The following is a 23,375-nucleotide window of genomic DNA, read 5'->3' as shown; positions in this document are numbered from 1 at the left end:
TTTTCCTACTGAGCTATCCTCATTCTATTACTCTTTATATCTCTAATTACCATTTGAATAGGTCGCCGACGCAGTCTCTCCTTCGAATACCCTGGATCAGCCGGGGCTGGTCCTCGGCAGTTCTTTTCTCAAAACTTTGTTCCCATCGATATTTTGAATGAAAAGGAAATATGATTTTCACATTTTTAAACTAAATCATCAGTAAAGCTACCAAATAATGACAAAGACACTTGAAAATGAAAACAGTGATGTAAAAGGAATGCATCTGGTGTTTAATCTAGAAAATTTTCATTTCAACAGTCACAGTATCAAGATTAGAATTAGGTTTTTCTTATGAAATGCTACAGGCTTTTTCATAATCCTAAAGATTTAGCTTTATGAAATGCTACAGGCTTTCCTTTGTTGCATTTATGAAGAACTGTTGCGACTACTGACTAACTATTGAGGTACTGACTACTTTTGTTACATTAAAGAGCCTGCTGCTGCTGCTGCTGCTGCTGCTAAGTCCTCCAGTCATGTCCAACTCTGTGCAACCCCATAGACGGCAGCCCACCAGCTCCCCCATCCCTAGGATTCTCCAGGCAACAACACTGGAGTGGGTTGCCATTTCCTTTTCCAATGCATGAAAGTGAAAAGTGAAAGTGAAGTCACTCAGTCGTGTCCGACTCCTAGCGACCCCATGGACTGCAGCCTACCAGGCTCCTCTGTCCATGGGATTTTCCAGGCAAGAATACTGGAGTGGGGTGCCATTGCCTTCTCCATTAAAGAGCCTAGCTTTCACCAAATATCAATTCCTTGTGATGGCACTCATACCTGCTGTGGTGCTGGTTGGTTTCAATGGAAGGTTTACTTGACGAAACCAATAGGTACCTAATGAAGGTGGCACCTTTACCATGATAATATTAGTAATCAAATATTAAAGGTTTTAAGCTAGTGATAAATGCTTCAGTATAACCCATTCTTTTACTCCCAAAGAGAATATTTAAAATGAAACTATTATCTTAGCTTTGATACCATTATCTGTAATACCCAGTGTATGAAAATTACTGTTATGATAATTTTCACTATTAGTTTCATCTTTCTAAATTCCCCATTTGAAAATAAAAGCAAATTCCTTTTATTAAATAAACACAATAAAATTGAAAGAAATAATTTCACAAAATATAAATTAAGTACATGATTCCATAATGACTTTTATAGCATTAAGTATAGAGGTTATCCTTCTTACTGATATTTTAACAACTTATACTTGAAATTATAAGCTTAATATAGATGGTGGCAATTTTTAGCTTGGAAAACATATAAGAATATGAACATAAAGAGAAATCTGAAACCAAGAATCCTGACATCTGCCACTTGGGAGCTGTGTGAACTTGGGCAAGTCAGTTAACCTTCTCTGAACTTCTATCATGTCAACTGAAAAATGAAGGTATTAATATTTCCTATGGTTAGTGGGATAATCACCTGAAATAAATGTATGAAAGAACCCAGAAAGACTGGTCCTCGGTGTTAGGTGAATGAATGACTGGATGGATGGATAAATGGATGGCTGGATGGATACATGAGTGGATGGGTGGATGGATGGCTGAATGGACAGACTGATGGGTGGATGGATGACTGTATCAATGGATCAATGGAAGGATGAATGGATCCATAGTTGGAAAGATGGAAGGATAAATGGATGGATAAATGGTTGAATGACTGGATTTGATGAACAAATCAATAATCGTCAAAAAACCAATATGCAAGAAAAAAGAGGAAATGAGGATTAGTATAGGAGACAACAAAAGTATCCACATTAGTAGCCTTAATGTGTATCTACACTGCCACACTATATGTTGTTCAACAGCCACCCAATTACCCATCAGCTGATGAACACACCAACACCCTGTCTCTAGGCAGCTCTCAGGAACCTTGCAGCTCCTCCTCTACACAGTCCAACACTCTCCTTTCCCCTCGACCCATCAACACCTCCATCCATCCCAGGCACAAGTACAGAAAGAGGGGTCTTGGGTACAGCAGACAGAAGTCTAAGATGGCCTCAAGGCACACATGCCTTCTTGTGTGGACACACCCATGGTCAGGTTATCCAGAGTTGGTCAAAGGGGAGATTATCTTGGCTGAACCATCAGCCAAACCCTTTAAAAGAGTCCAGAAGCCCCCCTGTGAAAGAGATGCACTGCTGTCCTTAAAGATGCAGCCATCAGGGCTCCTACACCTGCAGGAAAGTGAGTTCTACCAACAACCACCTCCAATGAACACTCTCACTGCAGCCTTGTCAGTCCCGACAGAGGACCCAGCTAGTCAGTGCTCAGACTGTGGCCCCTACAGACTATGAGATGATGAGTGTGTGTGTCCTAAACCGCTGACTTGCTGGGAAGCATGGAAGAGTAATTCATACATAGGACACACTAGAGCACGGTCCTCAGCAGTTAGCAGGCGTCACTCCTAATACCTCTCATAATAACCTTAGGAGGCAGGTATGAAGTTTCCATGTTAAACACAAGATGAACATGATTGAGACGTGAAGTCACTGGACCGAAGACACCCCACTTGCTGGTGGGACTGAACAGTCTAAACCTTTATCAGCACGCTTACCCTTAGTCTGTCTTTCTAATCAAAATGCATCCACTTCAAGTAGGGCCAGGAAATCACTTTTAACTCTGCCGTTATTTGCTACTGAGCTTGATCTAGAAGGCAAGTTTGTGGGAGGCCACATACAGCTCTCCAGGTTTTGTGAGACAGCCATCCTGCAGGAACCGAAACCCGGACCTCTCACTGTCGCTAGCTATCCCGGGATCCCAAAGGGCTGGGGCTTCAGGTGCACCAGAATTTAAGACCCAGTTCCATGGCATCACAGGCAACAGAATTAGCCTGTGCTCAAGGGTGCAGGGGTCTTACAAAGCCAACTGCCAGACCAGCATTTACTGACTTTACACTAAACGAAGGACACAGGTTGGACGGTGGAACAGGAAATTCATGGCAAGTATGTTCCCAATTTCCACACAGACTGAGTATTTTGTACAAAGCAGGGCTAATTATCAAAATGCAAATTAATCTAAACACATATGGATTACTGTTTTCTTACTTGAATCTTCAGGAATGTTGAATTTCTCTTTGTCATCTCCTAAGAGTTCATGAACTCTAGGCAAGTTAAGAAAGGTGTCAGAGCTGCTAAAGAAAGATGCTTGGTCCTTGCAAACCATCTTCATCAAAGACTGGAAAGAACCAATGGCTGAACTTCTGGCCTGGTTACTCTGTGAAGTCTGAGAACAAAAGAAAAATAAGTCCCAGGCAAACAGTGGCTTAGAGTGATTCCCTCAAAGGCTCCTGAGCCTGCCGTCCCTCCTCCAAAGGAACACAGAAGACTGTCACCACGTCAAAAATACAGTATCTGAGCTTTAGTCTTTTCTGCCCTTGATTTTGCTAGTCTATATGCTTGAAGAGACAAATGTCATACACACACATAAATTATTACTCAATAAATATCACTAACTCAGACTAACCAATAGTATGAATATGTGTCTCTACAACCAAATTTCCCAGATGCCTGAGGATCATCAAAGCAGCCCTCAGCTGATGACCAACCCGAGTACTGCCTCCACGGCAGGTCCAAGGACACACCACCCGCCCCTCATCCTGCCCCTCCCACTCAGCAGGCCCCCACACAGCCCCCTCCCCACCATTTCATTCCAGGCAGACAGAGTCCAAGCAAAACGAACCTCAGGATACTAACCTCACTGGACTTTGTGTTTGTATTTGCAATACGTAATCTGTAACCCAATTATTTGTGTGCAAATAAATGTATTGAGGTTTTTGAAAGCAATGTATTCTCTGAGAAGCTAAAAAAACCCCTGGAATCTCATTTGTGTGGATGATCAATTCTGTGATTTCTTAGGTCACAGAAAACACACATGCATGGATGGATGTGCCTCCCTGGAGTCTGCTTCCTCGGATTTTGAAGGACACCCCAGGCTTTGCTCTTCATCACGATGTCATAACACTGCTGCCTCCAGAACCATTAAGAGGTCCCCTCAGCCCCATGCTTGGTCATCAATGCACATTTCAGACTTTGAAAGAGAAAGAAAAACAAAGGAGCAAACACAAAGACACAGAGGGTCCACACCTTTCTCGGGGCCAAGACCAAACACCCACCTGCTGGAAGTCGGGTGCATCCAGCAAAGCAGTGATCTTAAATTCATGGAGGAATGCGGGAAGGCGCTCAAGGACGCGGCCAGCTCTGGGGAGCAGGTGGCTGAGCCTGGACACGACGTCCAGCAGGGCCCTCAGCAGGCTGCTGGCTTCAGCAGGAAGCAGAGTCTCAAAAGAAACACAACACGACGTAACCAACGCTGGACAGTGAAGGGAGTGAAGAGTGTTATTGGATTTTATCCTCTTGAGCCTGGGAGACACCTCTGTTGTGCCCTGTGAGGTCCTCTCTATCGGCTCCATTTCTGGAGCACACTCTACCGCACCGGGATTGTCAGCACGTAAAGCACGGGCAGATGGGACCTGTTGTTAAAATTCAAACCACTTTCAAAATTCTTTCTAGTACTTTTCTGGCAGTTTAGTGGTTAAGACTCCGTACTTCTACTGCACGTGGGAAGGATTTGATCCCTGGTGGGGGACCTAGGATCCCACCTTCGACGTGGCCATAAACAAACAAATGAATAAATAAAACAATCAGTTCGTGTGTGCTAAGTCACTTCAGGCATGTCTTACTCTTTGTGACCCCATGGACTGTAGCCCACCAGGCTCCTCTGTCCATGGGACTCTCCAGGCAAGAGTATTGGAGTGAGTTGCCATGCCCTCCTCCAGGGAATCTTTCCACCCCGGGGATGGAACCTGCATCTCTTACATCTCCTACATTGGCAGGCAGGTTCTTTACCACTAGTACCATCTGGGAAGCCCAAAATAGTTTGCATCTGTATCTAAAGGCTGAGTCTTAACCTTGAATACTTACATTTACAAAAAAAATTGAATAATTAAGCATCCAATTTAAGAGGTTAGAAAATGAGCAACAAAATTACCCCTAAAGAGATCAAAAAAGGAAACATTTAATAATAATGATAGAAGCAGAAATTAATGAATTGGAAAACAACAGCAAAAATGATAGAACTAAAAAACATTTTTTTTAGTCTAAAAAAAATATTTCTGTCTTTGGGGTGCCCTGAGTGGAAATTTAAGAAGAGAGTCAAAATGAGATAGTTGTTACGTGTGAGACAGTTTCCATCTATCCACTGCCTCCCTGGGTCACAGCACACATCCTTTCCAGTCCTCCTAGGTCACAGCACACATCCTTTCCAGTCCTCCTAGGTCACAGCACACATCCTTTCCAGTCCTCCTAGGTCACAGCACACATCCTTTCCAGTCCTCCTAGGTCACAGCACACATCCTTTCCAGTCCTCCCTGCCCCTGCAGGCTGTGTGCTGGGGCTGGTTTTGTGGGTGAAGAACCTGAGTTCAGAGAGATGCAAGGGTTCCCACAGCATCACAGCTGGATGATCAGGGCCAGGAATGCAACCTGGGTGCTTTAGAGACGTCAGTGTCTCCTTATCCTGGGACCCACCTGTGCCGTCACCACTGAATGCTCTACACTTGACTTATGCATGGCATCCTCTTGGTTTGGGGATGCAAATTCCATGGAGGCAGGGATTTTTGCCTGTCGTGGTCACTGATGTGGCCACAGGGACTAGAACAGCCTTTGGCAATACTGGTTGCTTAGCACAGGGAACTCTACTCAATGTTTTGTAATAATCCATAAGGTTGTTTCCCCTTTCCTATAAGGGGAATGGAGCTTCCCAGGTGGCTCAGTGGTAAAGAATCTGCCTGCAGTGCTGGAGATGCAGAAGACTTGGGTTTGACCCCTGGGTTGGGAAGATCCCCTGGAGGAGGGCATGGCAACCCACTCTAGTACTCTTGCCTGGAGAATCCCATGGACAGAGGAGCCTGGTGGGCTACAGTCCACAGGGTCACAAAGAGTCAGGCACAACTCAAATGACTGAACACACACATATAAGGGGAAAGAATCTGAAAAAATAGTCATGTATGTATAAGTGAATCACTGTGCTATATATCTGAAACTAATACAATACTATAAACCAACTATAAAAGGTTAAAAAATTTTTTAAAAGATTGTCATGGGATTTCCCTGGCAGTCCAGCGGTTAAGACTTTGCCTTCCAAGGCAGGGGGTGTGGGTTCAATCGCTGGTCAGACAGCTAAGATCTCACATGCCTTATGGCCATAAAACCAAAACAGAAACAATATTGCAACAAATTCAATAAAGATTTTTAAATGGTCCAGATCAAAAAAAAAAGTTTTTTTGGAGACTGTGTTAGGAGAAAATGTCAACAAACAAACAAATAAATAAAAATTTCCAAAAAATACCAGTCTCTGGATGAATGGGTAAGTCAGCAAACTCTGCCTCTTCCCGCAGAGGTGGAGGCTGCACGGTAGGTCTCCTCCCTTTGCTCTCATCTGAATTTCCAGGTTTGCATACTCGGGCCTTGGCCCCTAACAATTCTGTACCTGCCACACGGCTGCTGGCTCTGCCCATGACCTGCGGGACAGAAGCCCCGCTCTGTCCCTCACACACTCAACAAAGCGACTGTCCTCAGTTAAGGCAACAGAGACACCTTGGACAGGAGCAAAGGGAGCGCTGGCTCTTGTCACATTTCCACCGCCTTTCTAACTGCAGCTGCACCTGAGAAGTTGCCCTCAGGGACACTGGCTGTTGCGTGGCTAGATTTGGGACCCAGCAGCTAAGGCCAGAGGAACACACTGGACATTAACCACAAATGGTGTCTTGTGAAATGCACCTTAGCTTCGCTGTCAGTCGAGAGGCCCGGGGCGTAGGCTGAGCCTGCTGATGCCTGGGCTTGGTGTGGCTCCCATGTGCGTCCATAGGGCTCTAACACCAGAGCATCACCATGGACCGACAGGCTTCCCTGGAGCCGGGAAATTAGAAGGAGCTGGTGCTACTAACGGTGGTGTCCATTTCATGGTGTCTGGGAGAGCGACTCCAACCCAGTATTCCATCCTTATGGCCCTTGTCAAAGTAACTATCTGGGCCCGAGAAGCACCAGTTTCAAATCGGTCGCTTCTGTGTGCCTAAGAGAGCTGGCCTCTGCCGGGCAGCATGTTTCCCAAAGTGCACGTGGCACAGTGAAGAGGCCTGCTGAGCACAGGACCCACCCGCCTGCACATGAGCTGGAGGTCCGGACACTCCTCGGTGGGGGCGGCCTCACCGGTCATGGAGACTCAGGACATGCTCATTCTCCTGCTTGTGAGCTTGAAACGAAAATTCTGAAATGTTCAGAATTAATTCTCATCCTGAGAGTTATTCTTTGTTCCGTGTGTGTGTGTATGATACAACATCCACCCACTGGATTCTTGGAGTTACTGAAAAGAGGGAGGCCACGGAGGAAACAGGACTGGACTGGCAAATCTGCCTTTTCCTGAGCCCGAAACTGTCCTTTGGGATGTGGAGCGAGCCATCGTGCTAACTCCGATCGGCCCAGATGTCGGCTGATCTCCCTGGGGAGAAACTTGGAGCAAGACCAGCCCCTAGAGGTCAAGGGTGAAGGGTCTGGAGACATAAACAGAGTGGAGGCCGGAAGATGAGGAAGTTGTAGACGAGGCAGGACCAAGAGCGTAAGATTGAGGCCATGAGCCATGTGCGTGCAATCCCTCGGGCATAACTCCTGTGTGCAGCAGGGGCTGGGCTCCCCAGGCAGCTGTCCCCACGGTCACCTTCAGCTCCTTCTCACTCACACTATAACCGTCGGTTCCTCCCATCTCCCTCCCCTCATCTGCTGGGCGTGGGCATGTGGTGGCGGTGGGGGAGGTAACAAGCTGGTTCACACAGGAAGGGGCTGCCCGATCCCCCTACCATCTGCACACCTTCTCCTGGACAGGCCACAGCAGAGGTGGGCACGTCCCCTCATGGGACACAGTCCGTGTGCCCCAGGATGTAACGGGGGGCAGAGGAGGTCATGGCCAAGGTAGGGAAGTGGCTCTGACTCAGAGGGGCCACTGGGGGTGATGGGCAGCAGAACCCAGCCTCCCAGAGAAAGTCAGACCAGTGCTCCTCAAAGAGGAGGGAGCAGGTGCTAAGCTCGGGTGGTGACTCTGTTCACTGGTCCTTCCACAGTGAGCACGCTGACTGCACCAATGCTACGCCAAATGTCCTGATGGGTCTAACTGCAAGGGCCCTAGAAAATCTCCTGAGCAACCCTTGACTCCAAGCCCCCCGACCCAGAGGTGGTGCCCAGGAGGCTCGGGGACAGGCCAAGGCTGTGAACTCTGCACCTGCCTTGCTGGCCCTGAGGCATCCACACCGGCCCCTCATGCTGCCCAAGCCAGGCCAGCACCCGCCTTCCCCTTACCTTGTAAATGAAGTTCCGCAGGTCCAGGTTTCGAGCCAACACCACGATCATGGAAAACACCTGGGCCCTGGGCAGGCCACACAGCTCCCTCGCTGCAGACTCGGACTTCCCATCTTCAGGGAACTGGAGCAGGAGCTGAAGAATGTCCCTGTTGCAACTTCCAGACAAAGCCACTGTCAGGGCACTGGGCAGCACCTGTGTCAAAGCACGAGGGTTGGACATGACTATGCCTGAGATGTGGAGTCCCCAGACTCAGAACGCCTCAGTGATGAGACCTTGGAAAGCCCATTCTCCCAAGATGCTGAGGCTTTACCTGCATTTTCATGGATTCCCCAAACCCTGTGTTATTTCAAACATTTTGAAGGGAAAGGTTTCCAAAATGTACACATAATCCCCTGAATCTGTAGGCAACAGAGTGATGACTTGGGACCTTCAGGCCCCCAGCTGCCTCCCACCCTCCACCCAAGGTGCTCTCAGAAGTCATGTCTGTGTCTCTCCCTCTGACAGTGAGTCTTAGCCTTTGCTCTCAGGTTATCAGTTTTTTTTTTATTTTTCACTGTTATCAGCGTGAACCATTTTTTCTCCTCCATCTCCAACTGGAAACCAGATTTCCAAGGCAGTTATCATTTTTGAAAAGAAAAAGCAAACAGTGTGAAAAGCAGGGCCCGAGGACAGCTGTGCTGCTCTTGGGCACACCGCTGTTCCCTCTGTGAGAAGGCCGGGGCTGCGTCTCTGCCTGGGAATGAATTCCGGTTAATGGTCTTCTGGTTAATGTGACAAATTATAAAGCAGAATTTAAAACAAGCAGCAGACTTCCTGTTGTGTTCATACTCTGATGGCTGCGATTACTGCAAAACATTCCAGCCAAGAGGGACCCTCTGTGAACAAGAGCTACTGTTCCCTTATTAGGAGCCTTGTAAACATGGAGAACTCATCAGATGCTTTCATGTAATGCCATAAAAAGCCCCCAGCATCATTAAGAGGTAGAACGATGGACTAATGGGGGTTCTCTAGAGAACAGAAACTATAGGATGCGCATCTTCTGGGAGACTTTTTTAAGGAATTGGCTCACTCAGTTGTCGGGGCTTGGCAAGACCATGCTCTGCACGGTCGGCTGGCATCAGGGAAGCCCAGGGACAAGCCAACATGGCAGACTAGCCCCAGGAGCCACCTGGAGGCAGAATCCCCCTTCCCCGGGAAGCCTCTGTCTTTTTACTTAGTTCTTCAACCTATTGGATGAGGCCCACCCATAGTACAAAGAGTAATCTGCTCAAGACTGGACTGCAAGGAGATCAAACCAGTCAGTCCTTAAGGAAATCAATCTTGAATACTCATTGGAAAGACTGATGCTGAAGCTGAAGCTCCAACATGATGGCCTCGTGATGCAAAGAGCTGACTCATTGGAAATGACCCTGATACTGGGAAAGATTGAGGGCAGGAGGAGAAGGGGGCAACAGAGGATGAGATGGTTGGATGGTGTCATTGATTCAATGGACATGAGTTTGAGCAAGCTCAGAGAGATGGTGAGGGACAGGGAAGCCTGGCGTGCTGCAGCCCATGAGGTTGCAAAGAGTCAGACAGAACTGAGCAATAGAACAACAACCACCATCTGCACAAAGTCTACGATTTCAATGTTAATCTCATCTAAAAAATAACTTCGCAGGGACACTTAGATTGCTATCTGGCCAAATATCTGGGTACTGTGGCCTAGCCCTATATACATATAAAACTAACCATCACAAATGGAGAGAGAATTTAATATGCTGATGGACATGTTGAATCTTTGAGAAAGATGTTGTTTTCATACCTAATTAACCAAAAGCTCTTTTTCCATAGGGGACTTCGGAGGCACAGATGTACCTTGGGAAAGATTTCCTCGTTCCACTATTCCATCACGGTCTCTAAGGGAAGGTGCATGCCTCTGGTTGAAAGAGGGTTTCAAAGAGGGGTTGGGGGGGTAATGTACATCCACCCTTCACTTTGATTAGGGAAGCCCCTCTTTGGCCAGTTCTGTAAAACAGACTTCCATGGACGTTCTCCTTGAGTCGGGATCACTGCCCCGGTCTCATGTGGGCACCAACCAGAACCAGCTGGTGAGGGTCCCTCTGCACCATCTCAGCATCAAGCGTGGTCCCCAAGAAAGATCATATTCCATGCATCATTTAGAATTTAGCCCTAAAGACAACATTTGTCTTAAAACTTGTATACATGTCTCTCAACCAACGGGGAGGGCCCAGGGGCTGCCTTCATGCAGAAACCTCACGGCCACACCACATACAGAACAGCGCCTTGCACGCTGTCTGCTTCCATGCCTGCTCTGTGCCTCCCTACTTCGTTCTTTATCTTTGTTTTTAATTTTACTGTGACCACTTTCCATGCATAAAAGGCACCTGAAACAGGCAGGGAGTAAGAAAAACAGAGAAAATACTCAGTTTTGTTGGACTCAAAATATCATGGGTGAATCCGTTTTAGAGTCAGTCATCTTTCAGCTCAGACTGGTCCAGGCAGTTTAATTAAACATGCGGATGCCAAGTTGCCAGCACCTTTCCTACGTGTCCACATTTGCTTGGAAAACTTCAAGGAGCCAGGGGTCCAGGGCAGACAGCTCCCCACCACTGTGATCCAAGCACACACACACACACACACACACTCGATGAGACATTCATTTGCGTTCACAGACTCCCTATAAAAGTGGAAGTGATCGCCAGGAGAGATATTTGCATTTTCAGCAGGAGCTTGTTTCCTGGGATCTGCCAAAACGCTAACTGCGCTCAGAGCAGCAGTTCAGAGGTGGGTTTGCACAGCTGGTAATTTCAGACTCAGAGGCGCACAGAAACACTGGGAGGAATCACTGTTCTCAGACTAATTGTGACTAGAAGAAAAGCACCGACAGTGACGGGGAAGGATGGGGAACATCACACGAGGTGACTGGACCACCTCCGGTTTTTTCAAAGCAAAGAAGTGGGACTGGATACTAGGCACCAGTTTCTACAGGACAGAGAGGAGCTGGGGCCCGGCTCCCAGGGTCCCATCAGGCTCGGATCTGCCCGCACAATGAAGAGGCCTGGATGGGTGCAATGAGAGGGCAGTAGGTGGCTCCTAGACCATCTGGAAGAGCTGCAGCCACACGCAGTGGGAAGACCATGGGGAGGACTCAGGAAGGGTCCAGAATAAGGCAACTCCAACTCCTCCTGTGGGACCTCCCAGAGGTCAACACTGTTAGCCTGAGTTTATCCATCTGAGCAAAAGAGACGATAACAAGACCCAAAAGTGCTCCAAGGGGAGAACCAAACGAGATCATTATAAATGACACACAGCCCAGTGACATCCATTATAGCTGACGGGAGGCTAACAGCAAAAACAGAGCTTGACTTACTGGAATGTGAGGAAAGATGTGTAAGAATTAGATGGGTTTACTGATTGAAAAGTATTGAATTTAAGAACGAGAGTTAAATTAGTGAATTCCTTCTTTGCTTCCATACTCCTATAAAAAGTCTATGGGCCAGCATCAAGCCCCCCATCCTGTCCTGAACTGGCAGTAAGAGGGAGGGCCTGCCCCCAAGACAGTCACCCACCAGCTGCAGGCCTGGTGGGAAACTCCACTCCCCGCCAAGACCCCAACCCCGGCCCATCCCCAGGGCCCCCTCCTCCCAGGGCTTCAGACAGTATAACAGTCTATCACCAAGAGTGTTTTAGAAGTCAAGAAAAAAGGTAAAACCACCTTAGCTTTATCTCTTAAACTTTAGAAATGACTGTCAGATAATGTCAGCCCTGGTGTGAATTCTGACCCTGGGTTAGCCACGAGCCCTTTAAGAATACGGCAATTGCTAAAATCATGCCAGATCAATTCAAAGTCATTTTCTTTCAAAGGCAGAGTTATTAGATTAGTATGTTACCAGGGCACTAATGGTAAAGAACTCTCCCGCCCAATGCAGGAGACATAGGAGATGCAGGTTTTATCTCTGGGTCAGGAAGATCCCCTGGAGAAGCGCATGGCAACCCACTCCAGTATTCTTGCCTGGAGAATTCCATGGACAAAGGAGCCTGGTGGGCTACAGTCCACAGGGTTGCAAAGAGTAGGTCATGACTGAAGTGGCTTAGCACACACACAAGTTACCAGTTGTGCTACAGCTGGTCTAAGAGCCCAAACTGTTAAACAGGTGTGAGTTGGCAACTGCTCAGGTCACAAGCCTCTTTCTACACTGATAACACGAATGAGATACAGATGGTGTGATTTTCTCCTTTGTGACTAGCCAAGATGAGAGACAAATGACACTCTGCAAAGTGGATCAGGACTGAAAACACCTTGATGGTTAGAATAATTGGCCAGAATCGGTAAGAAATACTTTCTGCAGAAATTAATGCAATCAATCTTAAGACTTAGGCTTAAAAATATTTACCTAAGTGTGAGTAATGAAAGAGAGGCCCCATTAGAGGGGCCATTCAACATTTTTGTTTCTTTACTGACAGTGGGGGTCTGAAGCTCCCCAAGTTAAAAGGGCCTTATGTAAGCTCCAATCTGAAGCCACAGGGGTAGGGTTACCTGCAGGCAAGGCTAGCACCAGCTCCCTCGGGTAAAATGCTGCATGGTTGGCGGTGCCTTTTTTCTTTAATATATTTATTACTGATGCATTTGAATGCACAGGGTCTTAGTTGTGGCACTCAAGATCTTAGATCTTCACTGTGGCATGCGGGATCTTCACTTGTAGCACCTGGGATCTAGTTCCCTGACCAGGGATGAAACTCAGGCCTCCTACATTGGGAGCTCGGAGTCTCAGCCACTGGACTACCAGGGAAGTCCCTTAAAGGGCACACCTGGCCACAGTCCTCTGCGTGGGCCAGAAACTCTTAACTCCACTCACAAAGTAATTATTTCTTTCTCTCTCAGGGAAGAGAAAAGCCAGAATGAGCCAGTTGTTTACCGGGGTCCACTCTGAAACGAGTTACACCAAGAACTATCCATTGCAGCTTTCCAGAAGACAAGCCTCATGTGCTGTAACAAATGGGACGTGTGGAGCTGGCTGAATCCGGACCAGGCATCTCTCAGCTAACAGAGCACCAGTCGCTCCTGATGCTCAGTGACAGCCTCCTCCAGTGAGAGAGAGAAACTGTGCCAGGCCCACCAGATGCACGCATTTCTGCCCGAGGGACATAAATAAGACAAGGTTTCAGAGTACCTCTTCCCTTTAGAAGCCTCCCAGGAGAGATGGGAGCTGGGGCAGCCCTTCCCTTCCTCCCTCCATAAGTACCTGGGTGCTGGGGGGAGGGAAGGGACAAAGCTGCTGAGGATGCTAGAACCCAGTCTTCCCCAGCTGAGAGCATCCAGGGAGAAGAAGCGCCTCTGGTTGCTCTCTCAGTCTATTTGGTCCTGAACTCTTAGACCTCGCTGTGACATTTAAAAGAATAAAAATGTGGCCTGGAACACACAGGGAGGAAGTCACTGCTGACCTGAGCCAAGAACACCGCATCCCAGCGTAGGAAGCTTGGTTGGCCTCGGGCGCGGGGAGGGGATTCAGTCCCGGGACGTGGACTCCACGACCCAGGAGTCTATGTTTCAGGTTTAACCTGGAGATACAGGCGTTCACAGACAGAGCGTGGGGAGAGAGGGGCTTCCCGGATGCCCGTGTCCCCACCGGTCGGCCGGCTCCGTCCCTTTCTGCCTCCTTGGGAGCCCTGACCCGAGTCAGCCAACCTGCGGCTCTCCCGTGACTTCTCACAGTGGGGGTTTCTCCCCATTTCCGTCTGAGCCCTCAGCCCCATCCTCGGGGCAGCTCCTTACGCCCAGGGACTCCCTCACTGCATGGCTCACACTGAAACGCCACCTCACACATGCTTCTGGAACTCTGCTGCACAAACACATCTATTTATCTTGCAAGCCAGCCCATCAGACACCTGCTGCCTTTGGGGAACTGCGGACTCCACGTTCTGGAAGCTCTGAGACCTCTGAGGTAGGTGACAAACTCAACACTGGCTGAGGGTAAGGCGAAGCGAAGCTAAGCGAAGCCGCTCAGACTCTTTGAGACCCCGTGGACTGTAGCCTACCAGGTTCCTCAATCCATGGAATTCTCCAGGCAAGAATACTGGAGTGGGTTGCCATTTCCTTCTCCAGGGGGTCTTCCCAACCAGGGAAAGGCAGAGAAGTTCAAAGAGAGAAATGCCGAAGTTACTACTGATAATATGTATTAAGAGATGCTGCCATCAACCTAACAATCTAGAAGAATCTAGGGCCCAAGTGTCACTTAACCAAACATGAATTTATTATCTCAGATTTATAGGCACACAAGAGTTCATGTATCCACTTAGGTAGCACAGCAAATATTACTAACTTACATTACTAATTTGAATCCCAAGAATGCAAGCTTTTTAAACGCCCCTGCCGATAGCCTCACCATCCAGCCACTCGGGTGACCATCCGCAGTGACCCACATGGTCAGAAGGACACACACAAGAAAGCACCGCACAGCCACCTCAACCGCAAAGGCGCCTCAGACCTCAAGCCCTTGCAGGGCCCAGCCCTCCCGCGGCAGAGCGTCAGCGACACCTGGCGGCCGCTTGCTAATCAGGCAGCAACCTCTGCGGTGTTAAGTCGCTTCAGTTGCTACAGACTATAGCCCGCCAGGCTCCTCTGCCCATGAAATTCTCCAGGCAAGAATACTGGAGTGGGTTGTCCATTTCCTTCTGCAGGGGTTCTTCCTGACCCACGGATCAAACCTGGGTCTCCCACACTGCAGTCAAATTCTTTACCAACAGGGAAGTAAACCCCCATGTGAGAGCCAAAAGGTGATCTCAGCAAAGCACTTGCGGAGGATCCAGATGAAGCTCACCTGCTCTGCCCTGCATGGGCAAACCCAGCCTATGTCCCCATCTCCTTACTCTTGGGCCCTCAGTGCTCCTCACCCACCAGGCGGTGGCCTGCCCGCTGCTGTCACACTGCTCCAACATGCTGTCAGCTTGCAGACCATTCCCTACTGAAAGGAAATCAGTTTGGGAATCAGGAACGAACATCACCACCAATTTTACCCTTTCTAACTCTGGTCAAGTCCAGACAACAATTGTAGAGAACAACAGTGCATAGGAACCTGGAATGTTAGTGAGAGAGTCAATTCCCAGGCAGATTGATAAGAAGTTCAGGGTCCCCAAGGAGGAGAAAGGGGTCTGGGGCTCTCAAAGTGGAGATTGGGGGTCTGGAACTCTCAAGGAGGAGAAAGGAAAAACTTGTTTCCTCTGCATTCCGTAGTCTCAGTCAATTACAAAACTCAGTTTAAATTCTGTACTAGGGATTATATAACAACAATGTATCCGGCTGGAGGACAGTTTCTCCTTCCTGAAAACCTTCTGACTAATCCTGATATCTTAGAATGTATATTATGGGAGTGGGTCTGGAGGATCTTTCTATTGTTAAATTCTAATCTTGTTATCCTAAACTGTAAATTGTGAGAGTAGGTCTCATAAAATTTTCACAAACTTGAGACATTTTTTTTATTCACTATAATAACTAATTAAAAGGTATAAGGTATATAACTCCATTGCTAACACTAGCAAGGGGGTACTCTTTGTGACCCCTTCTGATGTCTATGTCAGAAGCTTTCTCTATCCCTTTAACACTTTAATAAAACTCTATTGCCCAAAAGCTCAGAGCAATCAAGCCTCGACTCTGGCCCCAGATTGAGTTCTTCTCTTCCGGAGGCCAAGAATCCCTACGTCTTTTCATGGTCAGCAACAACCATTCATTAGGTCCATGAATCAAGGTAAATTGGAACTGGTCAAACAGGAGATGGCAAGAGTGAATATCGACATTTTAGGAACATCAGTGAACTAAAATGGACTGGAAATGGTGAATTTAACTCAGATGACCATTATATCTACTACTGTGGGCAAGAATCCCTTAGAAGAAATGGAGTAGCCATCACAGTCAACAAAAGAGTCTGAAATGCAGTACTTGGATGCAATCTCAAAAATGACAGAATGATCTCTGTTCGTTTCCAAGGCAAACCATTCAATATCACGGTAATCCAAGCCTATGCCCCAACCAGTAATGCTGAAGAAGCTGAAGTGGAACAGTTCAATGAAGACCTACAGGACCTTCTAGAACTAACACCCAAAAAGGATGTCCTTTTCATCATAGGGGACGAGAATGCAAAATTTGTAGGAAGTCAAGAGATACCTGGAGTAACAGTCAAATTTGGCCTTGGAGTACAAAATGAAGCTGGGCAAAGGCTAACAGAGTTTTGCCAAGAGAATGCACGGGTCATAGAAACACTCCCTTCGAACAACACAAGACACAAGTCTAACATGGACATCACCAGATGGTCAACACCGAAGTCAGACTGATTATATTCTCTACAGCCAAAGGTGGAGAAGCTCTATACAGTCAGCAAAAACAAGACCGGGAGCTGACTGTGGCTCAGACCATGAACTCCTTATTACCAAATTGAGACTAAAATTGAAGAAAGTAGGGAAAACCACTAGGCCATTCAGGTATGACCTAAATCAAATCCCTTACGATTACACAGTGGAAGTGAGAAATAGATTCAAGGGATTATATCTGATAGACAGTGTGCCTGAAGAAATATGGATGAAGGTTCATGACATTGTACAGGAGACAGTGATCAAGATCATCCCCAAGAAAAAGAAATGCAAAAAGGCAAAATGGTTATCTGAGGAGGTCTTACAAATAGCTGAGAAAAGAAGAGAAGCTAAAGGCAAAGGAGAAAAGGAAAGATATACCCATCTGAACGCAGAGTTCCAAAGAATAACAAGGAGAAATAAGAAAGTCTTCCTCAGTGATCAATACAAAGAAATAGAGGAAAACAATAGAATGGGGAAGACTAGCGATCTTGTCAAGAAAATTAGAGATACCAAGGGAACGTTTCATGCAAAGATGGGCACAATAAAGGATAGAAATGGTATGGACCTAACAGAAGCAGAAGATATTAAGAAGAGGTGGCAAGAATACACAGAAGAACTGTACAAAAAAGATGTTCATGACCCAGATAATCACAACAGCGTGCTCACTCACCTAAACCCAGACATCCTGGAATGCGAAGTCAAGTGGGCCTTAGGAAGCATTACTACAAACAAAGTGAGTGGAGGTGATAGAATTCAGTTGACCTATTTCAAATCCTAAAAGATGATGCTGTGAAAGTGCTGCACTCAATATGCCAGCACATTTGGAAAACTCAGCGGTGGATGCAAGACTGGTAAATGTCAGTCTTTATTCCAATCCCAAAGAAAGGCAATGCCAAAGAATGCTCAAACTACTGCACAATTGCACTCATCTCATACGCAAGCAAAGTAATGCTCAAAATTCTCCAAGCCAGGCTTCAACAGTATGTGAACCGTGAACTTCCAGATGTTCAAGCTGGATTTATAAAAGGCAGAGGAACCAGGGATCAAATTGCCAACATCCGTTGGGTCATCAAAAAAGCAAGAGAGTTCCAGAAAAATATCTACTTCTGCTTTACTGACTATGCCAAAGCCTTTGACTATGTGAATCACAACAAACTGTGGAAAATTTTTAAAGAGATGGGAATACCAGACAACCTGACCTGCCTCCTGAGGAATCTATATGCAGGACAAGAAGCATCAGTTAGAACCAAATGTGGAACAACAAACTGGTTCCAAATTGGGAAAGGAGTACATCAAGGCTATATATTGTCACCCTGCTTATTTAACTTATATGCAGAGTACATCATGAGAAACGCTGGGCTGGATGAAGCACAACCTGGAATCCAGACTGCCAGCAGAAATATCAATAACCTCAGATATGCAGATGACACCACCTTTATGGCAGAAACCGAAGAACTAAAAAGCCTCTTGATTAAAGTGAAAAAGGAGAGTGAAGAAGTTGATTTGAAACTCAACACTTAGAAAACCAAGATCATGGCATCTGGTCCCATCATTTCATGGCAAACAAATGGGGAAACAATGGAAACAGTGACAGACTTTATTTTGGGGGGCTCCAAAATCAGTGCAGATGGTGACTGCAGCCATGAAATTAAAAGACGCTTGCTCCTTGGAAGAAAAGCTATGACCACCGTAGATAGCATATTAAAAAGCAGAGATGTTACTTTGCGAACAAAGGTCCATCTAGTCAAAGCTATGGCTTTTCCAGTGGTCATGTATAGATGTGACAGTTGGACCCTAAAGAAATCTGAGTGCCAAAGAATTGATGCTTTTGAACTGTGGTGTTGGAGAAGACTCTTGAGAGTCCCTTGGATTGCAAGGAGATCCAACCAGTCCATTCTAAAGGAGATCAGTCCTGAATATTCATTGGAAGGACTGATGTTGAAGCTGAAACTCCAATCCTTTGGCCAATACCTTATGTGAAGAATAGACTCATCAGAAAAGACCCTGATGCTGGGAAAGACTGAAGGCAGGAGAAGGGGACGACAGAGGATGAGAGTTGGATGGCATCACTAACTTGATGGACATGAGTTTGAGCAAGATATAGGAGTTGGTGATGGGACAGGGAAGTCTGGCATGCTGCCGTTGCAAAGAGTAGGACACAACTGAGTGACTGAACTGAACTGAACTCTGGTAAAGACACTATTATGAAACTGAAGACTCCAAGGTCTTGGCAGCAGATCATGATGCCCCTGGGTTGCCAGCGTGTTCTGTGATCTCCTTTCTGGCTCCATTTACATGGTTCAGGGGCTTCCCTGCTGGCTTAGACGGTAAAGAATTTGCCTGCAATGCGGGAGACTCAGGTTGGATCCCTGGGTCAGGAAGAAACCCTGGAGAAGGAAACAGCTACCTACTCCAGTATTCTTTGCTAAATTTCATGAACAGAGGAGGCTGATGGGCTATGGTCCAGGGGGTTGCAAAGACTCAGACACACCTGAGCAATTAACAAATACACACACACAGTTCACAGGGGATCCCCAGCCGTGGGGTAGGGGTAGGACCACAGGAGGTCAGCAGCCCCAGCCATGAACAGAAGTGGCAACCCCACCTTTGAGTGGGAGATGTTTGCTTCTAAAATACTGTTGATGGTTCCATCTGAGATGTGCAGAGATCGGAGCTCTTCAGTTAACTTGCTGATATTCTGCATCAAATCTTTTACTTTTACATCTGAAAGACAATCAGAAGGAAGGAAATCTTATAATAATAAATATTCGGGCTACTCCTGACTGAAGTAGTGAAGATAAGATCTGACATGAAAACCTGGCAAGGACTGTTCTTCCACTCCATCCAGCCCATAACAAGCACCAAATAAAGTCAAACCTTACTCTTCCATGGGGGTGCTGCGATCATTTGTATCAGAAGTAAAACAAAACCCCAGATGATGTGGTAATTCTGCTCAGTTGCTTCCTCTAAGACCCATGCATTTTAAATTTTACTCTAGAAAGAAGTGTCCCCACCAAGGGAACAGTGACCAAGGAAACTCACTTCTCCCCACATATCTATTCATCTCACTTTTCCAAACAAGAGATTTGCCAGAATTCTTCAGACCTGACACGGTGATGCAAGGGGGCTTCGGGATCTATAAGACTGGGAGACAGGGAGACAGGGCCAGGGAGACTCCTGGACCACAGAAGCGTCTCTCATCCTTTCTTCGTTTTGGTACCCAGGATTCTAGGACTTTCTTCTCAGCCCCAAATACATCAGAGCATCCAGGCTCTAAATTGCTATTTACCACATATAGATAGCATAACTCACCCTTTACATGTTTTATTTTAATGATATATTTGTGTGAGAAACTAAATTTAATTTTTAATCAAGCACACTTGGAGGAGCTACATACTCACCCTCAGCTACTGTGAAATTGCTAAGAAAAGTCATTATGGGATTCCCAGACAACAATAAAGTCTTCTCCAGGCTTTGGGCCAACCTAAAATGGCAGGAAATTAAAGCTAATTTAGGCAAGATAAAGCCCCAGGAACAATGTTCGTTGAATACACTGCCTCAGTTCCCAGGAAATGAGCTAGATAACAAGATTGCGTTTCCCTAAAATTTCTCAGATAATTGGACACACGATGTGTCTGTGTGTGGACACCCATTAATATCACGACACCCCCTGCCAGGCAGGAGGAGGCAGGAGAGTAAGGATGCATAACAAATGGCTTCTCATAAATGCAGAAAGAACAGTTAGGGTAGACCATGGAATGTACGAGAAATGAGGATACCAAAAAGTCAGAGGAACACCATTTCTTCTGGGAATAAGTCACTTTCAGAAACAAGTCCCCAACTTCCTTTTCTGAGGGTTAACACTTTGAGAACACAGAGCAAATTAACCCAGTATGAAGATGCTTTGGAAAATCACTGCCTGACTCTACAGAACATCTTTACTACCATATTGTAACGTTGAATCTTGACATTTTGATTCAATTTCTTGTTCCCCAATAAAGCCAGCCTCAGCACTAATGCTGCTCCTACCACTTACAATTTCAAAAGTTAAAAGTCATGGGAAACTTTGGTGTGGGTGAGAAAATACATGCATTAATGTGTACATTAACGGTGTGTGAAAGTGAAGTTGCTCAGTCGTATCTGACTCTTTGTGATCCCATGATGCCTACCAAGCTTCTCCGTCCATGGGATTTTCCAGGCAAGAGTACCGGAGTGGGTTGCCATTTCCTTCTCCAGGGGCTCCTCCTGACCCAGGGATCAAACCCCGGTTTCCCACATTGCAGGCAGATGCTTTACCCTCTGAGCCATTAACGGTGTATGTTATACATTATTGCCTGAGATTCATAATTTACTAATGCACGACATCGTCCTTATGAAGAGAGAGACTGAGGCAGCTTGGGCCCCACCAGGGCATACGTGTGTGGCTTGGAGGCCGGCCCAGACTGGCATTCACAGTCCTGCTCACTGGCATCTTCCAAACTGCTTCTGAAGCTTTCCAAGGCTCTGGAGAGATTCCTGTGAAGGCCTTCACAGCTTAGTTGATGGGGAGAGGTCCATATCTTTTCCAATTCCTAGAAAACACAGCAGTAATACAGCTGGAGACTGTTGGCGTGAGCTCAACCAGACACGCTGGCATCCTTGCCGAGCATCACATGGACCGTCAGTCTACTGTCTACACAGCTGCCAGCCCACTGTCCTCACTCTAAGGAAACAGAGCAGAGGAGACGGAGAATGTCTGATCCTGCCCAACTGCCTGGGTGCACACTGCAAGGCCTTGGAAGGAGCCCTTGGCTGGGAACCAGGAGAGCCTTGCTCTGCCTGGCCCTGCCATTTACCCAGCGGACACAAGGGCATGGCAAGGACCAGCACTGCCCAGCTGAGAGCCTGAAAACAGACACTGTTCAAGGAAGGTGCCAGGCCACTCTTTGGCAGGAGAAGTGGGTGCTTGGAGAAGCCCCACGGAAGAATCCCTGGTCTGGGCCCTGACTCTTAAGACTCCATGGACATGTTATCAGCATCTTTTACAAGCATAAACAGCTGTATAAAAGACTGATCATTTTATAAAGTATATAATACCTATAAATTGATAAGAATGTAAAATACCTATAATTCATAAAACTAACTGGCAAATATAACTTCACTTAAATTATAAAATGACCCCAAATGCAGGAGATCACATGTGTTTATATGTACAGACACATATAAACCTATACACACTTCCCTGGACTCAGCAGTTCTGCTATATATCATTTTTCCTCCAAACTTAACACTTCTAATTTTGTATTGGGGTATAGCCAATTAACAGTGCTGTGGTTGTTTCCGATAACCAGCAAAGGACTCATCCATATACATGGATCCATTCTCCCCAAACTCCCCTCCCATCCAGGCTGCCACACATCACTGGGCAGAATTCCTTGTGCTATACAGTAGGTCCTTGTTGGTTACCCATTTTAAATATAGTTCTGCTGTATATCATTTATTTCACATCATCAGAATTGATTTATTTCATCACCCAGTTCTTCCTGATATTGCAAGCACAGTCCCAGGTTGTGGGGATTTGGGGAAATCTCATCTCATGTAACTCACGCATGCTCAGTCACGTCTGACTCTCTGTGACCCCGTGGACTGTAGTCTGCCAGGCTCCTTTGTCCATGGGATTCTCCAGGCAACAATACCAGAGTGGGGTGCCATTTCCTTCTCCAGGAACTCTTCCTGACCCAGGGATTGAACCCTAGTTCCCTGCATTGGCCAGCGGATTCTTTACCACTGAGCCACCAGGGAAGCCCCTATCTCATGTAAATCAACACATACTATTTTTTTTTCCTTCAGCTAAGACAGCAAAAGAGATGATGTATTGTACACGTTACGTTCAGCCACAACTGAGAAGAGAACTAGCCCATAATGTCACAGGTCCAGGGCAAAGGACCAAAAGGGACTGCTTTGATACAAGCAAGATGAGTGTCTCAAAGGTGGTTGAGGAGATCAGAATGGCCATGGAGACCATTCAAAGTTCCAGATCCACTGAGACAAGTTCTGGATAGTAGGCATGCAGTCCAGCAGTTTGTCCCAGCGTCCCTGGCCTCGGGCTTCCCTTGTTCCTGCCTCTGTGGCTGCCATGGGTGTACACGTTTGCTTGGACCTCCGCCTCATCTGTTTTCTTTTGCACAATGGCTTCTCCTTCCACTTCACTCTCATGGCACAGAGGTTTCTCCAAAGATGGTGCTAAGGCTGAGAGAACACATTACATTTTAATAACGCTTCTAAATATCTTTCTCAAAACTGCCACTGATCACTCTCACAAAGGAAAGTCATGAATTGTTCAGATGATCAGAGAACTAACAAATGTGCGTTCCAAGCAAGTCAAATGTGAAGAATTCTGAGGTGTCAAAGTAGAGAGTCCTGGCCTCTGAGTCCCTGCCTTGGGATTTCCTGGGCACAAACAAACTCTGCATGTGATCTGAGCATCAAAATGCAAGTCCCCTAAAGGGGCCACCACACGGAACCTCTGAATTGTGGAGCAAGGAAGACGAGAAGCCTGGGACCAGTGGTGTTCAGAGCATGAGGCCTTGGCCGGAGTCTTGTCCATCTGAGGCCTGGGGAGGGTGGGGCTGGGCAAGACTCCGGCCAAGGCCTCATGC

At 46.7% G+C, this 23,375-nt stretch overlaps 1 protein-coding gene across 1 annotated transcript in view; it reads right to left on the bottom strand.

Annotated features, from left to right (window-relative positions):
- ABCA13 (ATP-binding cassette, sub-family A (ABC1), member 13) overlaps positions 1 to 23,375 on the bottom strand; it is a 402,303-nt gene that overhangs the window by 287,555 nt on the left and 91,373 nt on the right. Inside the window, exons 21-26 of the mRNA XM_010831050.1 lie at positions 21,181 to 21,308; positions 20,139 to 20,254; positions 19,343 to 19,461; positions 8,389 to 8,583; positions 4,156 to 4,320; positions 3,089 to 3,266 (exon numbers count right to left, since the gene is read on the bottom strand). Coding sequence (XP_010829352.1) covers positions 3,089 to 3,266; positions 4,156 to 4,320; positions 8,389 to 8,583; positions 19,343 to 19,461; positions 20,139 to 20,254; positions 21,181 to 21,308 — 901 coding nt within the window. The remainder of the gene's footprint in view (positions 1 to 3,088; positions 3,267 to 4,155; positions 4,321 to 8,388; positions 8,584 to 19,342; positions 19,462 to 20,138; positions 20,255 to 21,180; positions 21,309 to 23,375) is intronic.

The sequence above is a fragment of the Bison bison genome, unplaced genomic scaffold (assembly GCF_000754665.1).
Source record: "Bison bison bison isolate TAMUID 2011002044 unplaced genomic scaffold, Bison_UMD1.0 scf7180017864522, whole genome shotgun sequence".
Taxonomy (NCBI): domain Eukaryota; kingdom Metazoa; phylum Chordata; class Mammalia; order Artiodactyla; family Bovidae; genus Bison; species Bison bison.
Note: the sequence above shows the minus strand (reverse complement) of the source record. Positions and strands in the feature narration are given on the sequence as shown.